This window comes from Hippoglossus stenolepis, chromosome 8 (assembly GCF_022539355.2).
Source record: "Hippoglossus stenolepis isolate QCI-W04-F060 chromosome 8, HSTE1.2, whole genome shotgun sequence".
Classification (NCBI taxonomy): domain Eukaryota; kingdom Metazoa; phylum Chordata; class Actinopteri; order Pleuronectiformes; family Pleuronectidae; genus Hippoglossus; species Hippoglossus stenolepis.
Genome location: NC_061490.1, coordinates 24958141 through 24981742, shown reverse-complemented (window position 1 = coordinate 24981742; position 23602 = coordinate 24958141). Strand labels below are relative to the sequence as shown.

At 45.8% G+C, this 23602-nt stretch overlaps 1 protein-coding gene across 6 annotated transcripts in view; it reads left to right on the top strand.

Annotated features, from left to right (window-relative positions):
* sema6e (sema domain, transmembrane domain (TM), and cytoplasmic domain, (semaphorin) 6E) overlaps nt 1-23602 on the top strand; it is a 142041-nt gene that overhangs the window by 60376 nt on the left and 58063 nt on the right. For all 6 annotated transcript variants that reach the window (XM_035164083.2, XM_035164082.2, XM_035164086.2 and 3 more), the window contains one exon: nt 23085-23285. In XM_035164083.2, coding sequence (XP_035019974.1) covers nt 23144-23285 — 142 coding nt within the window. In that variant the 5' untranslated portion in view covers nt 23085-23143. The remainder of the gene's footprint in view (nt 1-23084; nt 23286-23602) is intronic.

Sequence of the window (23602 nt, the reverse complement as noted above, 5' to 3'; positions counted from 1 at the left end):
CTCTGAGTTCCTTTCACTCACTTTTAAAATCTTGTATTTCATATTCATGACAACTTGCTGCAAACGGCACCAAATGAATCCTTTAATAAACATTTCCTCTTTTCAGATTTGTTACTTTACTAAACTACGCAACACAAATAAGTGATTCTGTACATTTCTAGTGCATCAGTGACTTTCTGTATCTTTTCTCTGGCTCTTATTGTTGGTGTGACGTTCTGTTGTGTTGTATCCTCTCAGTCGTATCCAGAGAACATGTTGAGTTGTTAAGACGCAGGATATAATGATCTGTTTGTCTACTATGATTTAAAGCTCACACCCTGCGAGGCTCATCGTAATGGAGACAGGACACAATGACGTCCCTCCATCACACCCATACCTGACTGCTGCAGGACAATAATGTGTTTTTCCAGAGCGGCACAAAGACTGTTGTCGGTCACAGCTCGGCCTCGCACGCCCAGGCACACAAATAAACAGGGGTTTTGTCCCCATGAGCTCTTATTCAATAGCACAAATGCTCACGTTGGACTATCTCCTCATTCACGCCACTTTCAAAGGGCCACCATTGTGCCGTGATCCCTCCTTTGGCCCGGCCGTGCACATGTGGGGCCATTGTGCATCAGTTTAGGTGAATAGAAGCCCACCACTTTCTGCACGGCTCTCTGCTGACAGCTGGGAAACAATACACGATGCTCCGGTGTGGAGGCTGAATACATATATACAGGAACCGGGGTTTGAACCAGGTCCCTGGCATCACGGTGGCATGAGGGCCCTGATGTGAACAGCCATTTTCTGCCTGTCGTTATTGATGACACAAAGACGCATCAAAGGGGGGGTGAAATGGGACAGAACGGTCGTCAATGCGGGTGCACAGGCGTGAAACATGATCAGACCGCTGAGTAGAATGGAGGTATTATTGTGCCAGAGAGAGAGAGAGCGAGCGATGGAGGCAGAGGGCGAGCGAGTGGCATTGCTTTCATATCTTGTCACCCACTCTCCCGACAGAGCGTGCACTGTGTCCGTCCCACTGAAAAATGTCACTTAGTGTGATGCATAGTTTGGATGTTTGAACATTTGTTCACGGCCCACATGCTTTAAAGTATAAATAATAAACAGCAGCTTTTCACACACCCTGCCCCCTTGTGTCCGTGTGTACAGACGTACCAGTGTTTTAGGTTTGTTCCATTGTTTACTGGTTAGTTTTGGTTTCATTCATTGTAGGGACTAAAGAATTTTGTCTGACATGCGCACGTCCTGTCGTCGTCAGCTACGTGGGCGTTGTCTACCTATACTTCACTCTGATTGGTTTGTAGACGGGCGTGTGTCTGAGGTCCGGGTGTTGCCAGTCGGGCGGATAGTCGACTTTCTGTTAAACTTTTTGTTCTGTTGGTCTGGACTCATCTTTCTTACCTGATATTTTGCTTCAGACTAAACGACGACGTCTGATGTTCCCGACCGAACGAGTTGTAAAAAGCTGCTTTTAGACTCTCAAAGCTTCAGGGCGCGATTGAGCCACTTATGAGTGAATCAAGCTCCTTTCTGTTCCATCCCACCACCTCCCTGCAGGAACACGGTTCTAACACCTGTCTGTTCTGCCTCCAAATACAGGAAACCTTCTGCCAAATGGTAAATGGACTCCATTCATACGACACGTCCACTAGGAAGTGCTCCACCACACACTGTACATCTCCTCCAGCCTTTCACACACACACACACACACACACATCCAGACACTGATGGCACAGCGTCAGGAGCAGTTAGGGATTCAGTGTCTTGCTCAAGGACACTTGGACGGCGCTCTCTGGAGGAGCCTGAGATCCCCAGTGCCACACTGAGAAGGCAGCTGTCTCAGTCGGTTTCCTGCATTTTATATCATTTTGTTGCTTCTGGTCTAGATTAAAAAAAATCCGAGGGTGGTTTTGTACCTGCGCCAGCTGAGTCACCGGGATCGCCCCCAGTTAAAATCTCCTCACACTCCTGATAAACTCCAGTTGACCTCTCTCGCTGCAGCCTTTTGTCAGTGCCCTTATTTTTTCGCCCTTCTTCCCGTTTTCCTCCCTCCTCGACTTGTGCTCCTGCTCAATGTTAAACGAGGGCAAGGCCACACTTGGATGTGCCGCGACAAATTGGCACAGAGGAGGCAGATGGTGACGGGGAGGAGACTGGTGTTCATGCCATTTGCCGCAGCGGCATGAATTGATATCCGTGCCGCAGAGCAAGCACACATGCTCCGCTTGTGTAATCCTGGCGTTCGTTACCTACACACACACACACACACACACACACACACACACACCACGGCGAACCCTGACACACATGCCACCCTACATCAGCCTTCCGTCCCCATTAGTGCCAATGATTGGTGCAGTGGAGGCGCTCGGTAACTGTCAGGCTCTCGGCTTGGCTCCGCTCGGAGGGGCGAGGGGATGCTGAGGGATTTCTGACAGCGAGACAGAGCTCAGACTAATGGTAGGCTGGTGGGAGTCTGGGAGCTTTAACACCGACCCTACTATAGAGACACACACACACCCTCACTGATACACTGTACATGTCAGCAGACTGTTCTATTTACAGTGTTGGTGTCCTCCTAACAATGTTTACCCGTGTGGGTTCGGTGCAGCTCCACTCAAATCCCTGTGGGTGTGTTTTCATTGCAACATATCGTCGGGTAAGATCACAGTTTGTCTTTCAGGAGCGGCAGCGCTCATTACGCTGTGGCCCTGGGATGTGGGAATGTTTCCCAAATGGGGTTTTCTTTTTCTTCACAGTTGAGCAGGGATTCGAAAAGATGCACTTTAAATCTCACTTTAAAACAACGTGGGGGGCGGCGACAGGAAGTGGTGGGAGATGGGGATTAATAAGATGGTATTGATGCCACTGCCATTAGCTCCTCCGTGTCCCGGTCCGATTCTTTATTGATTCTCCATTTCCTGATCCATTTCGTGTGAGAAGGAAAACAGTCGGCCTACGGAGATTTCACCTGATTGTCTCTGAGTGTGAACACAGTGTTGGCAGAGTGCAGAGATGTGTGCATTTGCAAAAGCTCTACTGTTAAAACCCTATTTTCATGCAAAGGTGCAGTAACCAGGAGTATGTTGTCACCCAGTAATTTTCTAACGCTACAATATACAGATGTTCCCCAAGAGCCTCACATACAGGAACTAGACGGTTCTTGATTCCCGTCTACAGGGAGCAGCTGGAGGTGAAAACTAAAAGAAAAATCCAGTGAACTGTTCTTGCTCATGTTGTATCTCTTGTCCCTGAATGCATCACGGGCTCAGGTGGACGTGAACTTGCTGAAAAATGTTGTTAGTGCAGCTTTTTATTAAAACAAGAACACAAAACGGCTCCCGTGTGTCTCTTTAAGTGAAAAACTACATCCAGCTGCATTGCAATTAACTTTTTTTTTTAATTTTGTTCACCTCGCCGATTAACAAGTCATCCCAGCGTGGCCTGGATTGTAAATGAGTTGTCAACTGTTAAGGTGATTCCAGTATCTAATTTGAATAAATTAAAAATAGTCAATATTCATTTATGGTTTGTTTCCTCTTGAAAACTTCCGGCCTGTCAGCGTCTCTGTAGCTTTCTCCTAATTGCAAACGCAAACATTTATAGATGAATCTGGCCCAATAGAATCTGACCAGAGTGTTGTAAAAAGTAAAACTAGTGAACCGTAAGTGTTATATTTAAGTGTCATCTTTTATGAGGGCGGAAGAATCTCTGATATTTGTCACTTCTGCTGGAACCGGACACCTAACGAACTGGAGCACATCCACCGAGGCCCCGGAGTCTCCTTACAGTCGTTCAGGCCTTTTAGCTAAAGGCCAACAAAACAATACTGATCATTAAATCATAATTGTCCTCGTAGAAGAAGGGTTTTTAATGCGTCCGTGCGGGGGAAGCATTATGTTTTCAGGTTGTCCGTCCTTCCCCATTCTTGTGAACACGATATCTCAAGAACGCCGTAAGGAAATTTTCTTCAAACTTGGAAACACAGATTCTGTTGGACTGACTGGTGAACTGATTAGAGTCTCAGTCACGTGGTCTTAAAGACTTACTGAATAGTTGTCAGTGGCCGTTAAGTCACAGTGACCTCGTGTTGGAAGATCCATGCATTCATTGATTTAATTCTCTAAATAATCCTTATCTTGGAATAAGGTTGTTAAAGAAAGTAATAAAAAAAAATCTCTGGCTCTGCTTCACAATCTAATGGGTTCTTTCTTGGCCCGGGTCCCGTCCTTCTACCAAGTTTTGTTGAAATCAGTTCAGTAGTTTTTCTGTATTCCTGCTGAACCCCCTCCATATTCCCAGCAACTCTAATAAAAATGGTCTTTGCCAAGCGTGCGAGGTTTGGCCGAAAAAAAAACATTTGGAAGTTTGTCTTAATGTGTGTTGGCTGCTTCAGTAAAGCCCCACAGATGCTGGCACGTTTAAAGTCAACATGCAACCCGAGTGTTTCAAGTTACTACATCGGGCTCCGTCAGTTGGTGCGTTGTCGAGCGCTGAGCTTCTGTTTAACGAATGATTCAAGAGAACATCTCCAAGCTCGAAGTGTAAGAAAAGAGAAAAACACACAAAGTCCCTCTCTGGCTCCAAATTGGTATAAAACCATAAAAATACAGGTTTTGAGATGAAGTGGGTTCGTTAGCGGATCAGGTTTTCCTCTCATTAAAACCGTGTGTTCGGTGTGTGGGCAGGATAATCCCCAGCTTCAGGTTGCTCGACGTGAAACGTGACGGGATCCCTTTCCCACGGTTTGCTTACGAGGAAGCCATGAGCAGAGGATATCGATCTGCAGATGGGATGTGACCCCTGCCCTCCGACACACGTGCAGTGTCGTCTGAGTGGGAGTTGAGAAGCTCCCTCAGGTGCGCAGAGCAAACGTGAAGGTGAGAGAGCACAAGAGCTAATTCCTCCAAATGGTTCCACACCTCACACGAGATTTTACTGCATCTCAAATGATGAGAATCATTTTATCGATCAACCATCTGAGCCGGTGTTCAGCAGCGCTCTGATGGGTTTTTTCTAACGACAGAGAACCACATCGACATTCCTCTGGAACACGCCCCCGAGTAGTTGGACTTCAAAGGGACTTTTTGCTGACTTTCATGTTTATCAACGGGCTGATTATCCTCACGTGGTAAAAGATGAAATGATGTAATTTCTCAGGGCGAGTGAAACTAGCCGTCCGAACCTCACACAGCATGCAATTAGACACACGGAGATCCTGGAAGGACGCCAGTTCCTCGCAAACGCACGAAATCCAATTGCGTGTGTCCGTGCTGGAGCACAGGCAGCAAACTGTGAGGGGGGGGAGAGAAACAGCCTCTCAGTTTGTGATAACAGCTCTTTCACTGTCAGCGCAAACAATATGCAGACCTCACTGCCCATAACAACCGCCAGTGTTCACATTCCCACAGCCCTCAGAACACGGAGTGCAAAAACAAATCCGCTGCCAGGGTTTAAATAAATCATCTCCGTGTAATGGAGGAAGAAATCCCTCTTAAAGAGCGTAACTGCTGTTTTGCAGTGTCAGCAAACATGGCTGCAGCCGTCCTGCACGCGCACTCAGCCCAAACATCTGCGTCAGGAACACGATTCAGATGCCGTGTGCTCGACTTTAACAGCAACCCTCTTATCCCTCAGCGGTTCCATCGCTGCGCGCGTGTTGGACACATTGAGTGAGTTTGGATAACGAGGGCGGGATCGTTTCTAAGTTGAGGTGAAAGTCAGGAAAACTCTGCAAAGTTTCACTCAAGGGCTGTTTGTAATGATAATGATAGAATTCAAACTAGCAAAAGGGGTCGACAGTGGAATATGTGTTTTCTACTGAGACAACACGTGAAGGTCACAAAATGCTGAAACTTATTGGGGAGTTCTGGGTTTAATTTATGGTAATGTCCTGTGCTGTTGAATAATATTTACTTTGAGGGTAAAAAGCCAAATTAATTCAATTACACTAAGTTCATACGTTTGCCCATTAAAGGTCTGTCACTTTCACCCTTCAGATAACTCCTCTGCACATTAACATTGATCTGTGTGGACAGCTGGCCCCGGTCCAAAGGAGCTGCTCCAGATGGAACAGGATCTGTTCCTCAGCTTTTGGGTGTGTTGCACTGAAACCGTCTCGCTGCCAAAAGCAAAACACGGACTTTTTGGTCCCTTTTCCTTCTTTTGTGCCGTAACAGATGGAATTTGGAAATTTATCCTGTCGCCAATTAGCTTCAGTTTGTGACCTGCAGGTCCTTTTGTGAGAAAAGATTATCTCGGTTCCCCCCCGTGGAACAAACCAGATGCTTAAAAACATACAGCAGTGATAATAATGTGCTTTATTTGAACAAGGAATTCTCTTAAGAAACACACAAAGTTCAGCTCAAGAGGATAAAACAATGAAGCAACAACGAAATTAAAACATTTAGAGAATTTGGTCAAATAAATAACGATTCAAACACGGATGAAAGTATTTGAAGAAGGGATCTAACAGTCGTAGTATTTCTGATCTCAGCTGTTAAGTCCTTCCAGAGTTCGGTGGCAAAACCACGCTCAGACCTTAGTCACCACTTTGGCTTTGGGAACGACCAGAAGATGAATCTCAGCTGGTGTGAGATGGCGTGCAGACTCACAGGAGATGGTCCGATACAGAACTTCCCTCCCCGATACACACTCCGATAACTGGACTTTTTCATATCAGCCGAGTACAGATCAGATACCAGTGCTTTTAGAAAAATAGAACAATAAAGTCACTACGTCTTTGGGTTATCGCCGCTGCTCTGGGGCTGTCTTTGTCAAATTTATAGCGTCGTGTGAAGCACTTCCCAAAGTTTGGTGCTGCACTTGGTGCTTAATGAACTCCTCGTGCTCTTTTGTGTGATGGTTCTTCAGATGCTGCGAGAGTTGCTGGTGTTGTAATTACCAACACAAGTTCAACCCCCTTGAAACTGATGTCTTGCATATGGTGCATGTCCCCGCTTTTTTTACTTGTTGGGTTTACCAGCATGAAATATAGTCAAAGTGCTGACACTTGTTCCAGCTCTCGGTAATGTTACGCTACCGGAGCTGCACTTTTAGAAAAGTAAGGTATAATTTATTTACAGGACAAGAACTCTGCAGTTTTACTTGGGTGAAATGAATTTACTCTCGGCACATAGACTCGTGTACTCGCCAATATTTGGCAGTAACCGATGCTGGTATCTGAACATCTCTACTTAAATGTGTAAAGCCTTAAAAGTTTAGTGGGAAAAACAAACAGGAAGCCAATGCACCAAGGCTGGAATCCGTCTTCTTGAAACGGTCCCTTTTTAAAGCAGCACTTTGAACCCACTGAAGTCGATTTACCTGCAGGAAACCAGGAGAGCGTCACAGAACTCTGGTCTGTAAAAGATAAAGGCTCGAACGACTCTGTGTAAGCAAACGTTAGGGAATATTTATCTTTGAAATGAACTTAAATTGGAGAAACTGCACTGGACAACCTTATTTACTTGGTCCTTAGAAAAAAAAGGCAAGAATCTAATATGACCCCCAGATTTCTTGCAAGTGGCTTATTATACAGTGATGTGGCTCCCAGATTACCATCTCTCTTTCTAAGGGACTTCAGGATGCCTTCTTTGTTTTCCGGTGTGTGAGGTTTGTCTGCAGGAGTGTGCAGACGCTCTTTGAGTGAAACAGAAGGGGACGATTTGTTGAATGACAGATTTGAGTCCTCTAAACGTGCTCCTCATCCAGACAGAGAGTGGGCATTGTATTGTGGAAAGTGCAGAGAAGCAGCCTCAATAGATCAGAAAGCAGAAAACTTCAATGTTTTTCCTCTTTCCTTTTTATATTTTTATGTTTCTACAAGGCTGCAGTAGATGTAGGGATCTCAACCCCCCGGCTGCAGCCAGAAGACTCGGGAGGCGAGAGGCTCAAGCAAGGCCTCAAAGCTTCCAGCTCTTTAATGATGGAATGTGCTCCGTCATTGAGAAGAGTGATTTAAAAAAAAAAAGCCTTTGTGTCATGGTCTGGGCGGTGGCACCACATGGCTGAAGGACTTAAGCACACAGAGAAGACATCTGCAGCACCAGCAAATTACTGAGACAGAGGCGAGGGGATGAAATCTGTGAGATTAAAGTGAATCTGCCTCCTCCCTCTGCTGGAGAAGTGACTCATTTACGAATAAGACCAGTGCGAGTTTTTAATTGTGAAGCAGTGTGAAAGTCGAATGTCGGCTTTTGCTTTTAACTGACTTTTAAATTGAGTTATCTGGACAGTTTCCTGAGCATGAATGTGATCATAGAGGAGGACGAATATGTTGGAGTTGAAGTCTTTATTAAAACTCTGTTAGATACAAATATATATATATATATATATATATGCCAGAATAGGATAATGTTAAGAAGTGGAGATACCATCCGTCTATCACTGTGCCCCAGCTTGGCTGTAAATGATATATACTGTGTAATAACAGTTCTTCCCAGAGCCTCTCACTTTCTTCTCCTCTGAATATGGATCTGTTCTGCAGCTCCTTTTTAAAAGCGCGTTTGTTTTGAGATTGGACGGCAGCCAGGCCACAGGCCACAGAGTTTAAAAAGTCAGAGTATCAAAAACCTCCACACAATCTCACAGTGTGTCTCCAACAGACTCTGTGTTTGTTGCGTTCCTGGTGTGTGCGATGGTACTTTCTCAGATACCGTGCAAAAGCAAAACGTGATAATTTCAGAGTTGTGTTCATCGCTCTCGTGTTTCGGCGTCTCTGGTCCAGGTTTACTTCAGGGCACGAAGTTTAAGCAGATGAATTTCTTCATCCTGCATTAAACCTGGATTACAGCAGCTTGTTCAACACTACTGACAACTTCATTTTCTTTTGCATCAGCTGCATCGGTTCAGTCGCACCATTGGGCAATAACTCGTAATGTCAGAGTGCAGAATAATCTGTTTAATCAAGCTGCACCAATTTGCAGACACTCATAGATATCACTCCCCTTAATATGGCAGGTTTTTATTAAAATCAAGATTCATGAGTTAGTCCCTGTGAAATTTGTGAAAGTGTCCAAAAAACAACCTATTTCACAATGTTGAGGAAAATTCCAGGATCTTCTGAAATCCGTTTTATGTGTAAACAAGCAAACAAACAACCGGACAGTGATGAAAACATAACTTTAGAGGAGATGATCAAATATTCACATATATGATGCGTTTCAGTCGTGACCGGCGCTGCTGTTAAATTCAATCCAGTCATATTGTGCATTAGGACCAAGGCCTTGCAGCATTAATAGGAGAAACCCAACAGTTCCCCAAAGTACTTGGCGAAAGTGGAGAGGAAAGAAAATCCTTTGCTGAGAAACCTCGACTGGAGGAGAAGAGAAAGTTGTTGGTGAAGAGAGTTGCTGTTGTATCGAAGCCACTGTTATTGAAATGTATTTACCCTTCTGCTTATTATTCTGATGGCAGTCTATGTTAACTGAAAGTGTGCATCTCCCTTCCAGCTTTGCAGCTCCTTGAGATATCTCGCTGCTCTTCTTTCTTTTTCCTGAGTCAAATGACTGTGTCAATTATTTTATAGCACTCACACGGGTTCATCAGTACCCAGCACATCGTCCTGAATTGAAGAACAACGTGGTACCGGCTCCGCGGAGACTTGTACATAATGAGAAATATGCAGTGATTGAGCATCAAGGTCATTGTGGCAAAGGATTTCTCAAGAGGGCTGAGAAGTCATCTGCGGAGTGAGCAAACAAGGCCAGGTGGCTGATGAATCCCAGAGCAGTTTGACAAACCCCATCGCCGGCGACAAATTAAAGTGTCAGCGGCAGCCCGACGTGCTATCACATTTCCTGTGTTGCTCCGCGATAAGGCCCAGTGCCGATACGAGCCTGCAGCACGGAGCTGTCTGCACACCGGTCTGAGGAGGCCACGGGAACAGAGGTACAGTAACAGGAGACCCGTGCAGATGCTTGTCTCTGAGTATTGATTGGGGCCAGACGTCCAGACTACTGTTCCAGCCACTGACGCAGGGCTGGCGGCCACCTCTCCGCTCGTCCCTCCGTGCAGCCGAAAGGAACCGTTGTGAAAATGTGACATGACATACTGTCACACAGCGCCGGTGGAATAAGGGAATTTGTATCCTGGGTACATACATCCTTTTGCCATCACGCATTTAAAGATACCACGCTCCATTGTGTCAGGCGGAGACACGGGCGGCTTAAAAATACATTCTCACACAGTGCTTATGTTGGACAGCTTGTGTCCTTGTTTTTCCTCCTGTAGTGGCTTTGTGTCACAAACCTCCTGGCAGCCGCAGCCACGGTTCACGGGAGAACTGCACATAAATAAGGGCTAACTGCATATGAAGTTTGCAGAGGGGCTGAGAGGAGGGTTGTGGTTGTGGATGTGGCTTCAGTTCATGGTTAAGGAAAGTATAACGGTGAGATTCATCGTTATTGGCGACCTGGGAGAGAAGTGTGTTTCTGCCCGAAGTCTTGAAACACACATCTTAATGAGGTCAGATGATGTAATAGATCAACAATCCAGCTACAGTTAAGAATCAAGAATTTACCAATAATATAAGAAATGTGTCCCAGGCTCAGAGGCACTGGTTCGGTGGTAAATCTCACAATAAAGCAGCTAGTGCTAACCTTTACAAACGACAGCAGTGGTTCAGCAAAATGCCGTCACCGCACGATAATAGTTTCATGCTGAGGTGCCTCACTAACACGACTGAGCATTTACTGTAGCACCGAATCCGAGGACCGTCTCTTGTTTTCATATCGCACCAGAAATGTGGGGGAAACTACAAACTTGTCCTGAGAGAGAGAAATAGAGAAATACTTTTATTGAATCAAACTTAACCGAAGACAAAAATGACAAATTACTATCGAATTTCTTTTCTTTCTTCTTATGACAATTGGAAACTAAAATACCCAAATACTCAAACTGAAAAATGATTTTACATGCTATACCTGTTTAGTACAAATACCAGATGAATATACAAAGACAGTTGCTCTCGATATTATATAAACACAATTATTTCCCACTTAGATACACAAGAGAATTACAGATCTAGATAGTTCTCGTTACGTCATCTGAAATATACGTCACCAAGCATCCCAATAGAAACGCAGACTTTCTCTGGCTCTTTAACTCGGAACCCTTCGGCCTCTTGTCAAGGAAGCTGCAAGAGTAATGGTCCCAGGTCTCCGGCTGAACGTAGACTAATGAGTATCTCAAACCCCACAAACAGAGTGCATTTATCACACACTCACACGTGATGACACCCCCACCCAGGCTCAACAGCACGCTCACACCGGTATCTGGCTCTATTACAGATGGCCCCTTTGTCCCACTCCCTTTCTTATATCTTAAAGCCAAACCTTGTGGAAGGAGGAAGAGCGAGGAGGAGGAGGAGGAGGTGGGGTACAGCAGGATTGGAGTCAGATTCAGTGGCACGTCTGCTGGTGTTGGGGAGCGTTTTTTTTTCTCCTGTCTTATTTCCTCCCGTCCATCTCCAGCTCTCGCAGCGTGAATTAGTCTATTCTCAACTTCCTTTCTTCTCTTTGTGTCGGCTTCACACCAGCCTTCTGAAACCCCAAAAAAAATGCAGATGAGTGGAGCACTTCAGCTCGGAGAAGGCGACAGAGTCGACAGATGAACACTACACGCGACGCTTTGATCCGCCACTATCAAGTGTTGTTTTTTATTTGTGAGGTGACACGGAGCTTTGCACAAGGACTCTTAACTCCAGAAACACTAAAGACCTGTCTGTCAAAGAAACATGAATTTCAAACGATTAGACATGTGGCAACAGATATTAGGCAGGATGTGGTTTGTATTCAAGGCTCCCATTGGAGGGAACATTCAACAATATGCCTCCCCAGGTTTATAATCTTAGATCTCAGACTGTGAGAAAATGTGCTCAGTTCAGTCGGCACAAGTCAAAAGCAGAAGTAGAGACATCTTAAGCACAATGGCTGTGTAATCCTCAGAGGCCATTGTAGAGATCTTTATGTTGGGAAGAAGGACGGAGGATTCCAGCCCTAATTAGACGGACTCGTGAGCCCGGGCCCGGCCGCTTCTAATGACTGCTCCACAGAGATAAGAGCAAATCCTCCTTAAGAGCTAGAGAGGCTATACATTATCTACCCTGAAATCCGGGCCGTGCTTCAACACACGGCTCGGACACATTAGAGGCGTCTTAGCAAAACTTTAGTGCTGCTGAGACGGTGAAGGCGCCGCGTTGTCGGGGGAACAATGGACAACGGTGATCGATGCCTCTGACGTCGCCTCAGAGACGGAATCCAATTGGCAGCCGGTTCGGAAATGTTTCATCTAACTCTGACTTTACTCAGGATCTGTGGGACTTTCTCCAACTCTGACTCCAATTCTGTTTATCCATCCGAGACTACACAATCTGCAAAGGGATGTTTGTTGGATGATATATTCAAATATGTTTTAGCTTTAACATATGATGAATATATTGGATTTGTTTCGTGTACGGACTCGTTTAACCTGGCAGAGCAATAGCAACTGACTATTTCTTAATCCCGTCTTTAATTAAAGAAGGGCTGCGGTTTGAAGTCAATAAAATTTTTTTAATCTTGAAACACTTTGTGTTGGTTACAAAGAGTGAGCCTAAGTGGTTTCAGATATAATATGAACATATTAAAGGAGAAACACGTTTCAGAATCTAAAGTACTTAATTGATCCCATTGGAAAGCTGCAGCCGATCATACGAGAGGATGGAGTTCAGGTTTCTTTGCGTGTCATGATACATTTGTTTCGTGTGACTCCAGTTTCCCAGCATTTAAGTGACGTGTTGATCATGTGGTGCCGCCCGTGATGCTCATTGTCATTGAGGCAGGACCTGCCAGCCTGAAACTGAGTGGTGGAATTGATTGTCTGGCTGATTCCAGACCAGTGAGCTGTGAGACACTGTCATTCCTTTCCTCCTCCTCCTCCAGCTCATTTAGATTTACTGTCTTTCCCACTGTCACCGTTCATGTCCCATTCCTCTATTTCATGGCCCAGCTCCTGCCGTCGTCCTCCCATGTTCCACGACACAGTGCAGCCTTTGATGAGCGGAGCCACACTGCTCCTTAGTCTGTGATTGCCCCGTAGCCGATGACTTTTCTCGGGAGCGACAGAGTTGTTAAAGCCATAAAATGAGATAAACTGAGCTTGAAAGCTTCTGGGCCTTTCAGTATGTGTTTAGATGACATCATCAGTGTGATCAGGGGGTAATAAAAGGGAGGTCGCCTGCCACCGTCGGCTGCTGCCCCGAGAGGTAGCACCGTCCTGATAAGACCGCCGTCCCATTTCCTGTCCCCTCTTAAGGCTCCGGGTGTGTGATGAGCCTGACACTTGGATGTCAGGTTTGAGCGGAAAGGGCGTCTAATAACTGGAGATGCATGCTCGACGTGGAGAGACTGTTTGTCCCAAAGACAATGATAAAGTGTTTAATCTTCCCTGGAACAGCGAACCACACGGGCATGATGATGCCATTATCTCAGCGAGGCACTCTCGCCGAGAAGCCTCGCGCTTACCCTTGATTTATATTTCCCTTCATCAGCATCGACCGCTCAGATTGCAAAAATCATTCATTTATAAAAGCAGGGCCTCGCTGCTTTTGTTCTTGTCCAAGTGAAATTCACCGAATGTACTTTTGTCACACGTTCCCTCAGAAGCCCCCCCCCCCCACTCCCTGTCTTACCGGGGCTAACGTGACAGGGATGGATCTCTCTGGGTGACGTCTTTGTGATTGCCTTCGCTAACAAGGGATAAAAGCATTGGTAGAATTGTTCACAGCTATTTATCTTCCTTTGATCACTTCCTCAACTGAGCTGCCTCCCCGTGTCTCATCATCCGAGTAGAAAGCTGTTTTGGCTCACTCTAAGCTGTGACCTCATCTCCTTTCAAGACTCACCGGAATAAGCAGGAGGCCACGTCGTTGCATCACCGTGAAATAAAAGCGCGGAGGCAACGTGATCGGTCGGAGGAACGCGGGCATCTGAAATCTTCTTCTCTCCTCGGTGCTCGTTTGAAGCAGCCGAACTTCAGAGACACGCCACTCATAATTCACTTTTTTCGTCGAAAAGGGAATAAAAGTTTCCGGTAGGTTGATAATTCATGCATGATGTCTTTCAAAAATAGGAAGCGCAAAGAGTTTGAAATGCAAACGGTGCAGCTGAGCTAATTGGTACCACGGGGGAGATAGAGATCAAAGAGCCTCTGTGTTAATAGAGAAGTCTCACTCTCTTTTTTTTTTTTTGTCCGCCACCGAGTTAATGGACACAAAGCCACCGTGAAGTCCTCAAAGCGGTGGTCCTCAGCAGAAGCCTCCTCAGCGGTGGCAAAGTGAAAGTTGCACATTTCCATTTCGTTTATTGCAAACATGGGCTGCGCACGTGTGGGCTCGGATGTAGTCGTTGATTAAATTATGGAAACCATTGTCCTCGTGGAGGCAGAAATCAAGCTGTGGCACATGAAACAGCATTGAAAGCACAATAAGTTGTGTAACTCGCACTTCAAGGTTAGTTTGAAGGTCAGTATCCCGTCTTTTCATTTGTTATAACCCTGGATGAGTCTTATTGTGGTTCTGAGCAGTCTGGCATCGCTCTGCTGACGTGTACGATTTTCCCCATTTCCCGCCCACTGCAGTGAATGTTTACTCAGGCAAGTCTCTTGCAATTCTCTTCCACAGTGTGATCAAAGTATTAATTAGTTATTTTTGTAAGTATACATGCACATATATTCACTGACACACTCACAAACCAAATCTGATCAAAGGAACGCAGAAAAAACCACTTAGCTCGGTGCTCTTATGTTCCCTCGTGTTGGTTTCTGCACCTGAGGGAGACCAGCTAACATCACCGAAGCCTTTTAAAAAGTGACTTATTCTGCTCATTTCCAGCTTCATAACAGATTGAATAGATTTAAATGCTCCAATGTTCAGATAACACGACACTCCCCTTGTGCTGCTCGTTGACACAACTCACCAAATCCAATCGTGACGCCCTTTCCACCCCAAGTGTTCAACCTGGAGACCTTAGCAGAACTGTGACTGGTTTAGTGTCAGACTAGCCGCTATCCACGCATACGGAGGATTTGTGATGTTCAATTCAAACCAAACCATTATCTCAAGGCCCTTTTACATAGAAAGGTCGGGAACCTTAGAAATGACCACAGGCTTTAAGCTTTTTAACATTCACACTAAGGGAAGGGAACATCATGTCTCCTCTCACAACTGTATTTTTCTTTGACTCGGAGCCCAGAAGGCCACGAGTCTCTTTTGCGTTGACTTGGTTGGAAAGTCCATCTCCTGGCAACTGGAAAGAATCCCATTGTTTCTCTGCCGTCTCCCCTCGACACAATACAGCATTTTTATCAGCATATTTCCATCCTGCCCGCTCTGTTGATTATCGGCTTCCTCCAGCCAGGTCGTGCCGCTCCTCACGCCCTCGCAGTGGGTCAGCAGTTCCGTGTGAATCATGACGGGCTCCGGCGACACAATAGTGTGCAAAGTGTTGTGGGACCGGAGATTATCTCTGCTCTTTTTCTCCTTGTATATCGGCGCTGCTCTCCGTTGGTTTCACATCGGCAGACATCGGTGTACAGCTTTGGTAACAGGGGTGTTGTGTTTGCATGATGTGCATACAGATAAATCAGTTAACGCGAGGAGAACGCTAATTATCCTCGTACGACTGTGTTCAGGAAGTCCCTGTTTACGGCACGTTATTTATCGGATTGTGCATATCTCATTCTTGGTGGTGTTTTTTAATTCCTTCAGAGATTTTGGCTGGTGTAGCGCTGCATGACATGTGATTATGTGATTCTGATTTAAATGTTCCTACATGGTTAGATTGAGTTAAACGTCTTTGCCAGGTAATGAAATGACACACATCCGTGCTTCATTCAGAGATTTCTTTAATACTTCCAATCTGGCAAGTTCAGGTTCTCGAGCACTTTCTCTAAACGCTCCGAAGGGATCGTCCCCATGTCGATGAGTCGAGTCCCTGAAATAGAAATGGAAACACACAAAATACAGAAAACAACAACAATCGCTCTTTACCCAGCTTTCCTTCAAACCCTGCCCTGCATGCCCTGTGTATCAGAAACCTGGACGGGGTGGGGGTGGGGGGGTATCCAATTATGACGCCCTTGAGAGAATGACAGTGCTTAGATTTCTGTCAATACGGGTTCAGGTAGTGTTTCTCAATAACACCCTGAATTATTGATGACCGAGAGATTGAGAGGAGACGGGGGGGTAGTTAACATTCACTTTTATGTATGAAGAGGAGGGAGGAGAGATGAGGGAGGAAGAGCTTCGGACAAATGCCGCCGAGGATATTTTAAAATTGATGATTTTGATTAGGTGACCCTGAGGTAAGGCCTCATTTGAAAATGCCATAAGCACCGCAGAAGATTGAAGGTGGATCCTGACTGACAGGGGGCACGGATTGGTCAGTGAGTTATAGGCCTCCCTCAAAATGAATCTAAATAATTAACAGGACTCAGACGGATGAAGATGATTCCACCGGCGCAGGCTTGATCCTCCTTCGACTGATGGCCCTCTGGGCTTTTTTACTTTTCAGCCACTGCAAATAGACATGAAGACGATGGATGACGCCTGCAGCGTTTTTTGCCGATCGATCAGAGAACCGTCTCGCTGTCTGAGTCCTGCATGGATCCCTGTGTGTGAAGTCTGGCCAACTCGCTCTCTGTAGAAACAGGTCCTGAGAGTAGGACTGGCTGGAGGGAGCGATCTGATACCCGTTCACAAATCACTGGGTTTCAGTCGAGTAATTCCGTTTGTATTGAGTGTTGGACTCTCAGGGAGACACCATCAGGGGTCCCGTGGGTACATTTTAAAGAATATCAAGGCCTTACAAGTTTTTCAAAACAGATTCAGATAGACATGGGTTGTATTTGGATATTTTGTGCAAAAAAACGTATTATTAATGTCAGGAAATTGGTTCCAATCTGATGTCTGCATGTCTTCCCCTTCGTCTCTTCATCTCACAAATAAGCCTCTGTCCGTGTCGCTCATCTTAAACGCTTGTCTGCATCATTGTGAAACGGCACAATTCACACATTGAAGTCGTCGTTGCCTGGGAGCTTGAGCAACACCTGCTAGTTCTCATTATCAAATGCTTCGTGTTGCAACCTTAATTAACCTCGATCTGTTCCTTCGACTCCTTCATGCTGGGTCCTCACATTTGAGGGAATCGGGCCTGGAAAGTCCTTGAAAAGCCCTTGAATCTCAAAGATGGTGTGGGATCCCTGCATCGACATCTTCCTCCCGTCTAATGATGTACGTCGGATCAGTTCAGAGCTGAAACGGTTTCCAGAACTTTTATTGGCTCTCGCTGTCAGCTCGGTCTAACTTTGACATCAATCAAGATCCGCCTCGGACGCTGGAGTATAAACTAGGCTCTAATCTGTGGGGATTCCTCGATGAGCACAGAGTGGAGGAGCCTGACATTGGGTGACAATCGATGGCCTCCGCGACAGGACAACCCGTCACTCGTCTGAACTGTGAGGGGTCCGAGGTTAGAGCAGCCTTCCCCCGAGAACGGGCTGAGTGGCATTGATGGCGAGGAGGGTCCCAACCCCCCCCCCCACCTGACAGACACAGCTCATCCTGGATGCCATCTTGCCCCCCCCCCACCGCTCTTTGCCATGGCACAATGCAGGCACTCTGAGAATGAGACTACATTATACGGACAGCAGGCAGTTGACATACTAATCCAAGAACTAAAGGACTACAGGGACCATTGATTTTCTATTCTTGGTAAAAGGCAAGAAGCCAGCCATCACTCCTCTTCGACCAGGGATGCTAATGGACTTTTTAAAATGTTGCCAAGGAGATCCCCCGGAGCCGTTCTGTTTTTGTCACTGCAGGGCCCTTTGGAAAAAAATACTGAATTCCCCAGATTCTATATCTGACATGTTTGTGTTCAACAGCCCAGCTTAGATGTCTCGGCCGTGTCAGGTATTTATACACAGCATCAGCATCAGCCTGGTCTGAGACAGGTGACCCTGGAAGTCTCTGAACATCTGACTTAAAGGAAAGACACATAAGTACATATTTAAGTTTTTGTTTTACTTTGTAAGAAAAACTGGTGTTGAAATCCTCTCCATAAGCTTGAATAAAGGTTTAAATCACTGTTAAAGAACATTTAATGTGTATATTCCAGATAAGCCATAAAATCATATCAAATCAAAATCAGATTTTAAAGCAACACTGTAACTTTTTACTGAGCAACAGCGCCCCCTACAGCCACATGTGGTGATGGATTATGTTGGGATCTAATACTGAGGGATGAAGTGGTTTCAATGTAGAGATAAAACAACACCTGTGTGTTGAGTGGAGCTCTGACTGCGTAGTCCCACTCACTGAACTGAAAAACAGTTAATATTACCCATAATCCCCGGCTTCCTGAACCAGAGGCGCTGCGGCTGTAACAAATCCACCAAACTACTATTTATAATTCTTCGTATTTTAAGAGTTTCCTGCTGAATATTGGAGATAAACTCTGGTTTTTTTATTGACTTCTGAGTCTTTTTAACTGATCCACAGCTCAGCTTCACTCTTCAACTCGCTGGAGCTGATTTAAGGTAAAACAAAGTTGCCCAATTTTGCTTTAACTTTTGATCTTTGAAGGTTAATTCTTAATTGTATCCTAAGTTGCAGCTACACTGGAATGAACTAATTTCCGCCCCATGAAACACTAGTCCATAGAATCCACCTCTGTGTCCCGTGTCGGTTGTTCTGTCAATTATTGCCAAAATTCCCCTTAATCCCAATTCCAATTTGCCGCGACGACATCCACGCAGTTAGCCATCGGAAACCTAATTAGTTCCTCCTGTGCGAGAGGGTTGAGTGAGGAGTTGAAATAACCTCTGGGTAAGTGGAAAAAACAACTGCTGTAAATACGCAGAAGAGAAGTTTGGTGTGGAAAGAATATCCATTGTCAATATTTACCAAACACTGTATGTGCCGCCTCGGTCGGGGGAAATGTTGTTTTCCAACCCCGTCGCGTGTTGTGTTTGAATGTCAGCTGTGACTGAGAGTGAACCCTGGGAAGGATGTGAGCGCTTAGAGGAAAAACAGCTCAGTGCCGACGGTGATGAGCTGTGTGATTCGTGTCATGGGACTGCAGAGAGATTGGTGGTCTGATGAACCCTCCAGAAAGAGGAACAATGTGGCTCAGACCTCAACAGTGAATTGTTTGTCTCTCGGCGCACCGCTCACATCATGTGGTGTTTTTCCCTCCTGTCACATTAGAATTCCCATGTGGTTGTTTTGACAACGACACACAAAAAAAAAAATCAAATCATCAGGCGGGGTTTTTTTTTTTTTTCTTTCTACGCTGGTCTGGAAAAGCGAGGGGGAGCTCGACAGCTTGACACCCTGTTATCATCCCCTAATGCTAATGGGAACCAGTGTGCTGCGGCTGCACATGGTGGCGTTAAAGGTATGTGATTCTGTAAAGTCATATACACAACACAGACGAGTCAGTGGGGGTTTGAACGGTGTCACGGAGACACTGATGTATAATGATGTATGAAAAGGCTCCAGAAACAATGAGCACAATGAGAAATGTGTGTTGATTTGCATGAATTATATAAATCACCTCCTCCTCTGAGCATTTCCTTTTTAAATGAATTCCATCCGTGGCTTTTAACACAGATAAAACCTTACATCCTGGACGGTACCTTACACTTGACTTCTCATCCTCTCACTATGATTACGGTGTTATGACGCTGACCTGCACAGCTGCCTCGCTTCCACTGGCCTGCGGAGAGCAGAGGCTAATGTGGCTAATTGTGTCCGAAAATTGTCCAAGAGACCGGGGGGATCCGCTCGCTCGTTATAATCTGACCGGTGTGCGCGGCAGATATGTCGGAGCGGGGAGAGAAAGTGCGGCTTAAACATTTCCCCGGCAAAAGGGGGCTCCGAGATATCCACGTGCGCAGAGGTGCGAGGTGAGAGGTGCGCTCCATTCTGCGGCTATCAAAAAGCGGGTGGATTAGCCTCGGCAGCACCGTAGCCCCGGTGAGGTCAGGGAATATTAAGGGAGCGACTCGGTTTTCGGATTAAGCTCCACTGCAGCAGGTGTTGGCAGGAAGTGGACGTCCCCCGAGTCGACAGGTGCGCGCGGTGCGATGCAGTTGATTGAGGATAAAATTGGACTTTAGATTTTAAGTGTGACTTTTTATGGGACCATTATCCCGGGCCAAGTGGGGACTGTTGAACATAAAAATTTACTTGCAGGAGTTTATGCATGAATTTAAATGACTCTATGTCCTCATTCGTGCCCACCAATAAAGACAGAGACTCTCGGCTTGTTATTAACGTCTCATTTCTACATTAACCCACCCAAAGGCCAGGGGACGCCAGAATTATTCTGTGTGGATGCATCTTATCTGCCCGCGGAGGCAGCGTTGCCTGGTAATCCGAGTGAATGTCAGATAATCAATGGAGCGCCCCTGGCATCCCGGAAAAAAACCCCCGTCTCCTCCAAACAGACCCAACTGCCAACGTCTCCCAGATGGCTTAACAAGTCCATTTCATTAAAAACAATGATCCCTCTCGTCCAAACCCCAGAACACAGAGCACAAACATGGGATGGGATAAGCTGGGCCTTATTTCCCTTCGACAGCTGTCAGCTCGTCAGACACAAGCGCTCCCGCCTCGGACTGCACAGGAAGTCAGGAAACCATTAGACTTTGTTCGGTTACAGTAAGAAAGTTCAGACTTCGTGGTGTGGCGTTGCTTTGTCGACACATTTACATGGGAGGTGTTAACAGGGGAAGGTTTCTGTTGTGTCCATTCCAGTTGATAAAGATCAGGATGTGCAGCAACTTCTTGGGAACCAAACTTAAAGCCTTAAACTTCAATAACTTACATACATTAAGATTGTGTTGACGGTAAACATCAGCAGAACATGCAGGTGACTAGAAGAAAACAAACCACTCCATGTTCATGTGCGGCCGCCTTTCAATTCTCTACGAAGGAAAAACCCTGTAACTTCTCTGTAATCCTCTCGGGAACTTCTGTGTCTATGATCATTTATGTTTCAGACAAAGTTAAAATGTGAAGGCGGATTTCTCTTCACCGTTAAGGAACTTGGCTCAGAGCTAACTAATTTGTTTTTACATCATCACAGACCTTTATCCTCTCGTAGTCAACTCCCCTATTTTAATGGGATTGGCTCGGGGCCACGACGGTTCAGAATAACCCGTTCTACAGCAACCGTCAAAGGAGGTGGTGTGTTTTTTGTTTTTGCTGCGTTGTGTTTGCGAGGGTGTGAACCTCTGTCTGCTCGCTGCTTACTGACGCAGTTTTCCACGTGTTGTAATGATGTGGCAGTCATTTCTTTAATCCTGAAGTTGACACGGCCTCGACGCAAACCCCCGTCCTCGTAGCTTAAGTTTACTCTGTTATTTTAATCCAGCAGAGCTTGCAGAACGTCTCCGGCAGCAGCTCGGGATAATGATAAAGTCATCAGGGGACCGCATGCTCCCCGTCTCCTGGCTTGTAGTCGAGGTGTTAGCTTGACTTTCAGTGTATATGACGGGTTTTGCATAAGCTCACTGTGGTTGTTGCGCGTGCATCATTACCACACTCTGCTGGCTGCTGGCTTCCTTTCCTTTTGCCCTGTGGGTCGTCAATAAATGTCAATAACTCCTCACAAGGATATAATGTTGCCTGGATGTGCTTGTTTACCTTAAAGTGAACTATTTCTTATTCCGTGTTTTGGACCTGCATCGTGTTTAATCTCTGTTTTGTTTGGAATCCAAGCTTTTCAATAACCAAAGTCCTTTTCGTCCCGTTGTCTCCCCCGAGTGTCTTTGACATTTTAAGGGATTTGTCTCCGTTCCATGAGGTAGGAGTCCTCGTTGGCAGGAAGGAACAGAACCCCCTTCCACATCATGGCATATGAGGCTAACCCATCATATACTGTCATCGTATATCGCCTCAGGCCGGCCACACAAGCTGCTGTAACTCACAAAATAAACACGAGCAGACGGCCGCCCACTCCCCTCGATTTATGGCGTTGCGATCATCACTTGACCTCGTTGCTAAATGCAGCTTTCTCCCCTGCATTTAGACGAAGCAGGCTATTATCAATATTGATGACGGTTCATGTCTCTGTTGACTTACTTTCCTGTTACCCACTTAAAACCATGTGGCCCGTGTCTCATTGCCAAACCACACAGTGCATAAACCACCCCCCCGCCTGTGGAGGACACAATGCCCTTAATAAGTCGGCTGCGAGCTCAGGTCATCACAGTTTGAAGTTTATCTCAACAGATCCGTCAGTCTCTTCACTCAGATATGAAACGTGTTGCTCGTTCTCACACAGTCTCTCATCCTCAGAGTTTGTCTGTGTATCAGAGGAAAAGGTAAAGTGACTCTGAAAGGAGGCGGATGAGGTTGTGACATCTTTACACGACACAAGCCGTCACCGCTGCTTCTTCCGTCTGGTTCGGTCTTTTGTGTGCGGTGCGAGGAAACAGCTTTCTCTCTGACTCGACCCCTTTGCCTTTGTTCTCCGACTGCTGCAGCTCTGTAATTATGCAGATGGAGCCATTCTTCCTATGTCTGGTGATATACAATAAACGAATCACAACCTGTTTACCGGCCAAGTTCTCTGTGAACGTCGCGAGTGTTTGTTTCCAGATCAAATGCTCGAAGCACAATAAACATAATATCAGTTGAAATTGAGATGTTTATGTTTTTATGTCTTATTTTAGTAGAGTTCCACCAAAATGGAATTTGGGGCAGATGCCGAAACTCTGATATATTAAACGATTACTACTCTCATCCTATCCACCGTGTGCCTTGTGACTGCATACTTTGTGTGTACTATGTCTTACTGTGTACTATGTTTTGAGTATTTATTATACGTACTTATATGTTCTTCTGTTTGCACCGGGGATCAGAGAGAAACATCTTTTCAATCCCGTCTATGTCCTGTAGAGCAGAACTGACAATAAAGTTGACTTTGACTTCCATAAAATAATAATTTGGCTTCCGGCAAGAAACAATTGCTCAGCTTGTTTTCATTTTGCTGTTTGCTAACCTTGTCCATCATGTCTCGTTTCAGGTGGGAGGGGAATCTGCCGTGTGCCATGTGTTTCTAGTGAGGTCTCATCTTCTGCCAAAATGAGGCTGATGCCCGGCTCGCCTCCGCCCGTCCTGCCGGTCATCTTGGCTCTCACCTTAGCCGCTGCCTTACCTCAGCTGTCCTCAGGAGCCGGGCCGTTCCCCCAAGACCTGGAGCCAATCAGCACCGTGGGCAGAGACTGTGAGTTCAGACTCCGTTGTGTTGCCATAGCAATCTCCGTTGCAGGAGTAGATGTAAAAGTAAAGCGCGGGTCACTGATGTGTTGTATCTCGTCACCGGGGACCGGCGCTCAGTGAGGTGGATGTGTTTAAGGGCATGTTCGCAGCGAGCGCGTCAGCAGCGAGCACATTTGCATCGGTTCATTCTGCTGCTGGAACATCCTGTTTCTTTGAATCTCTTTTGTTGATTTGGTGTGAAAAAGGCAATTTCAAGTTTGAGGAATGAGATTCTGATCCGAAATGTTCTGGAAAATGAAGCTTTTATGGATCAGAATGATT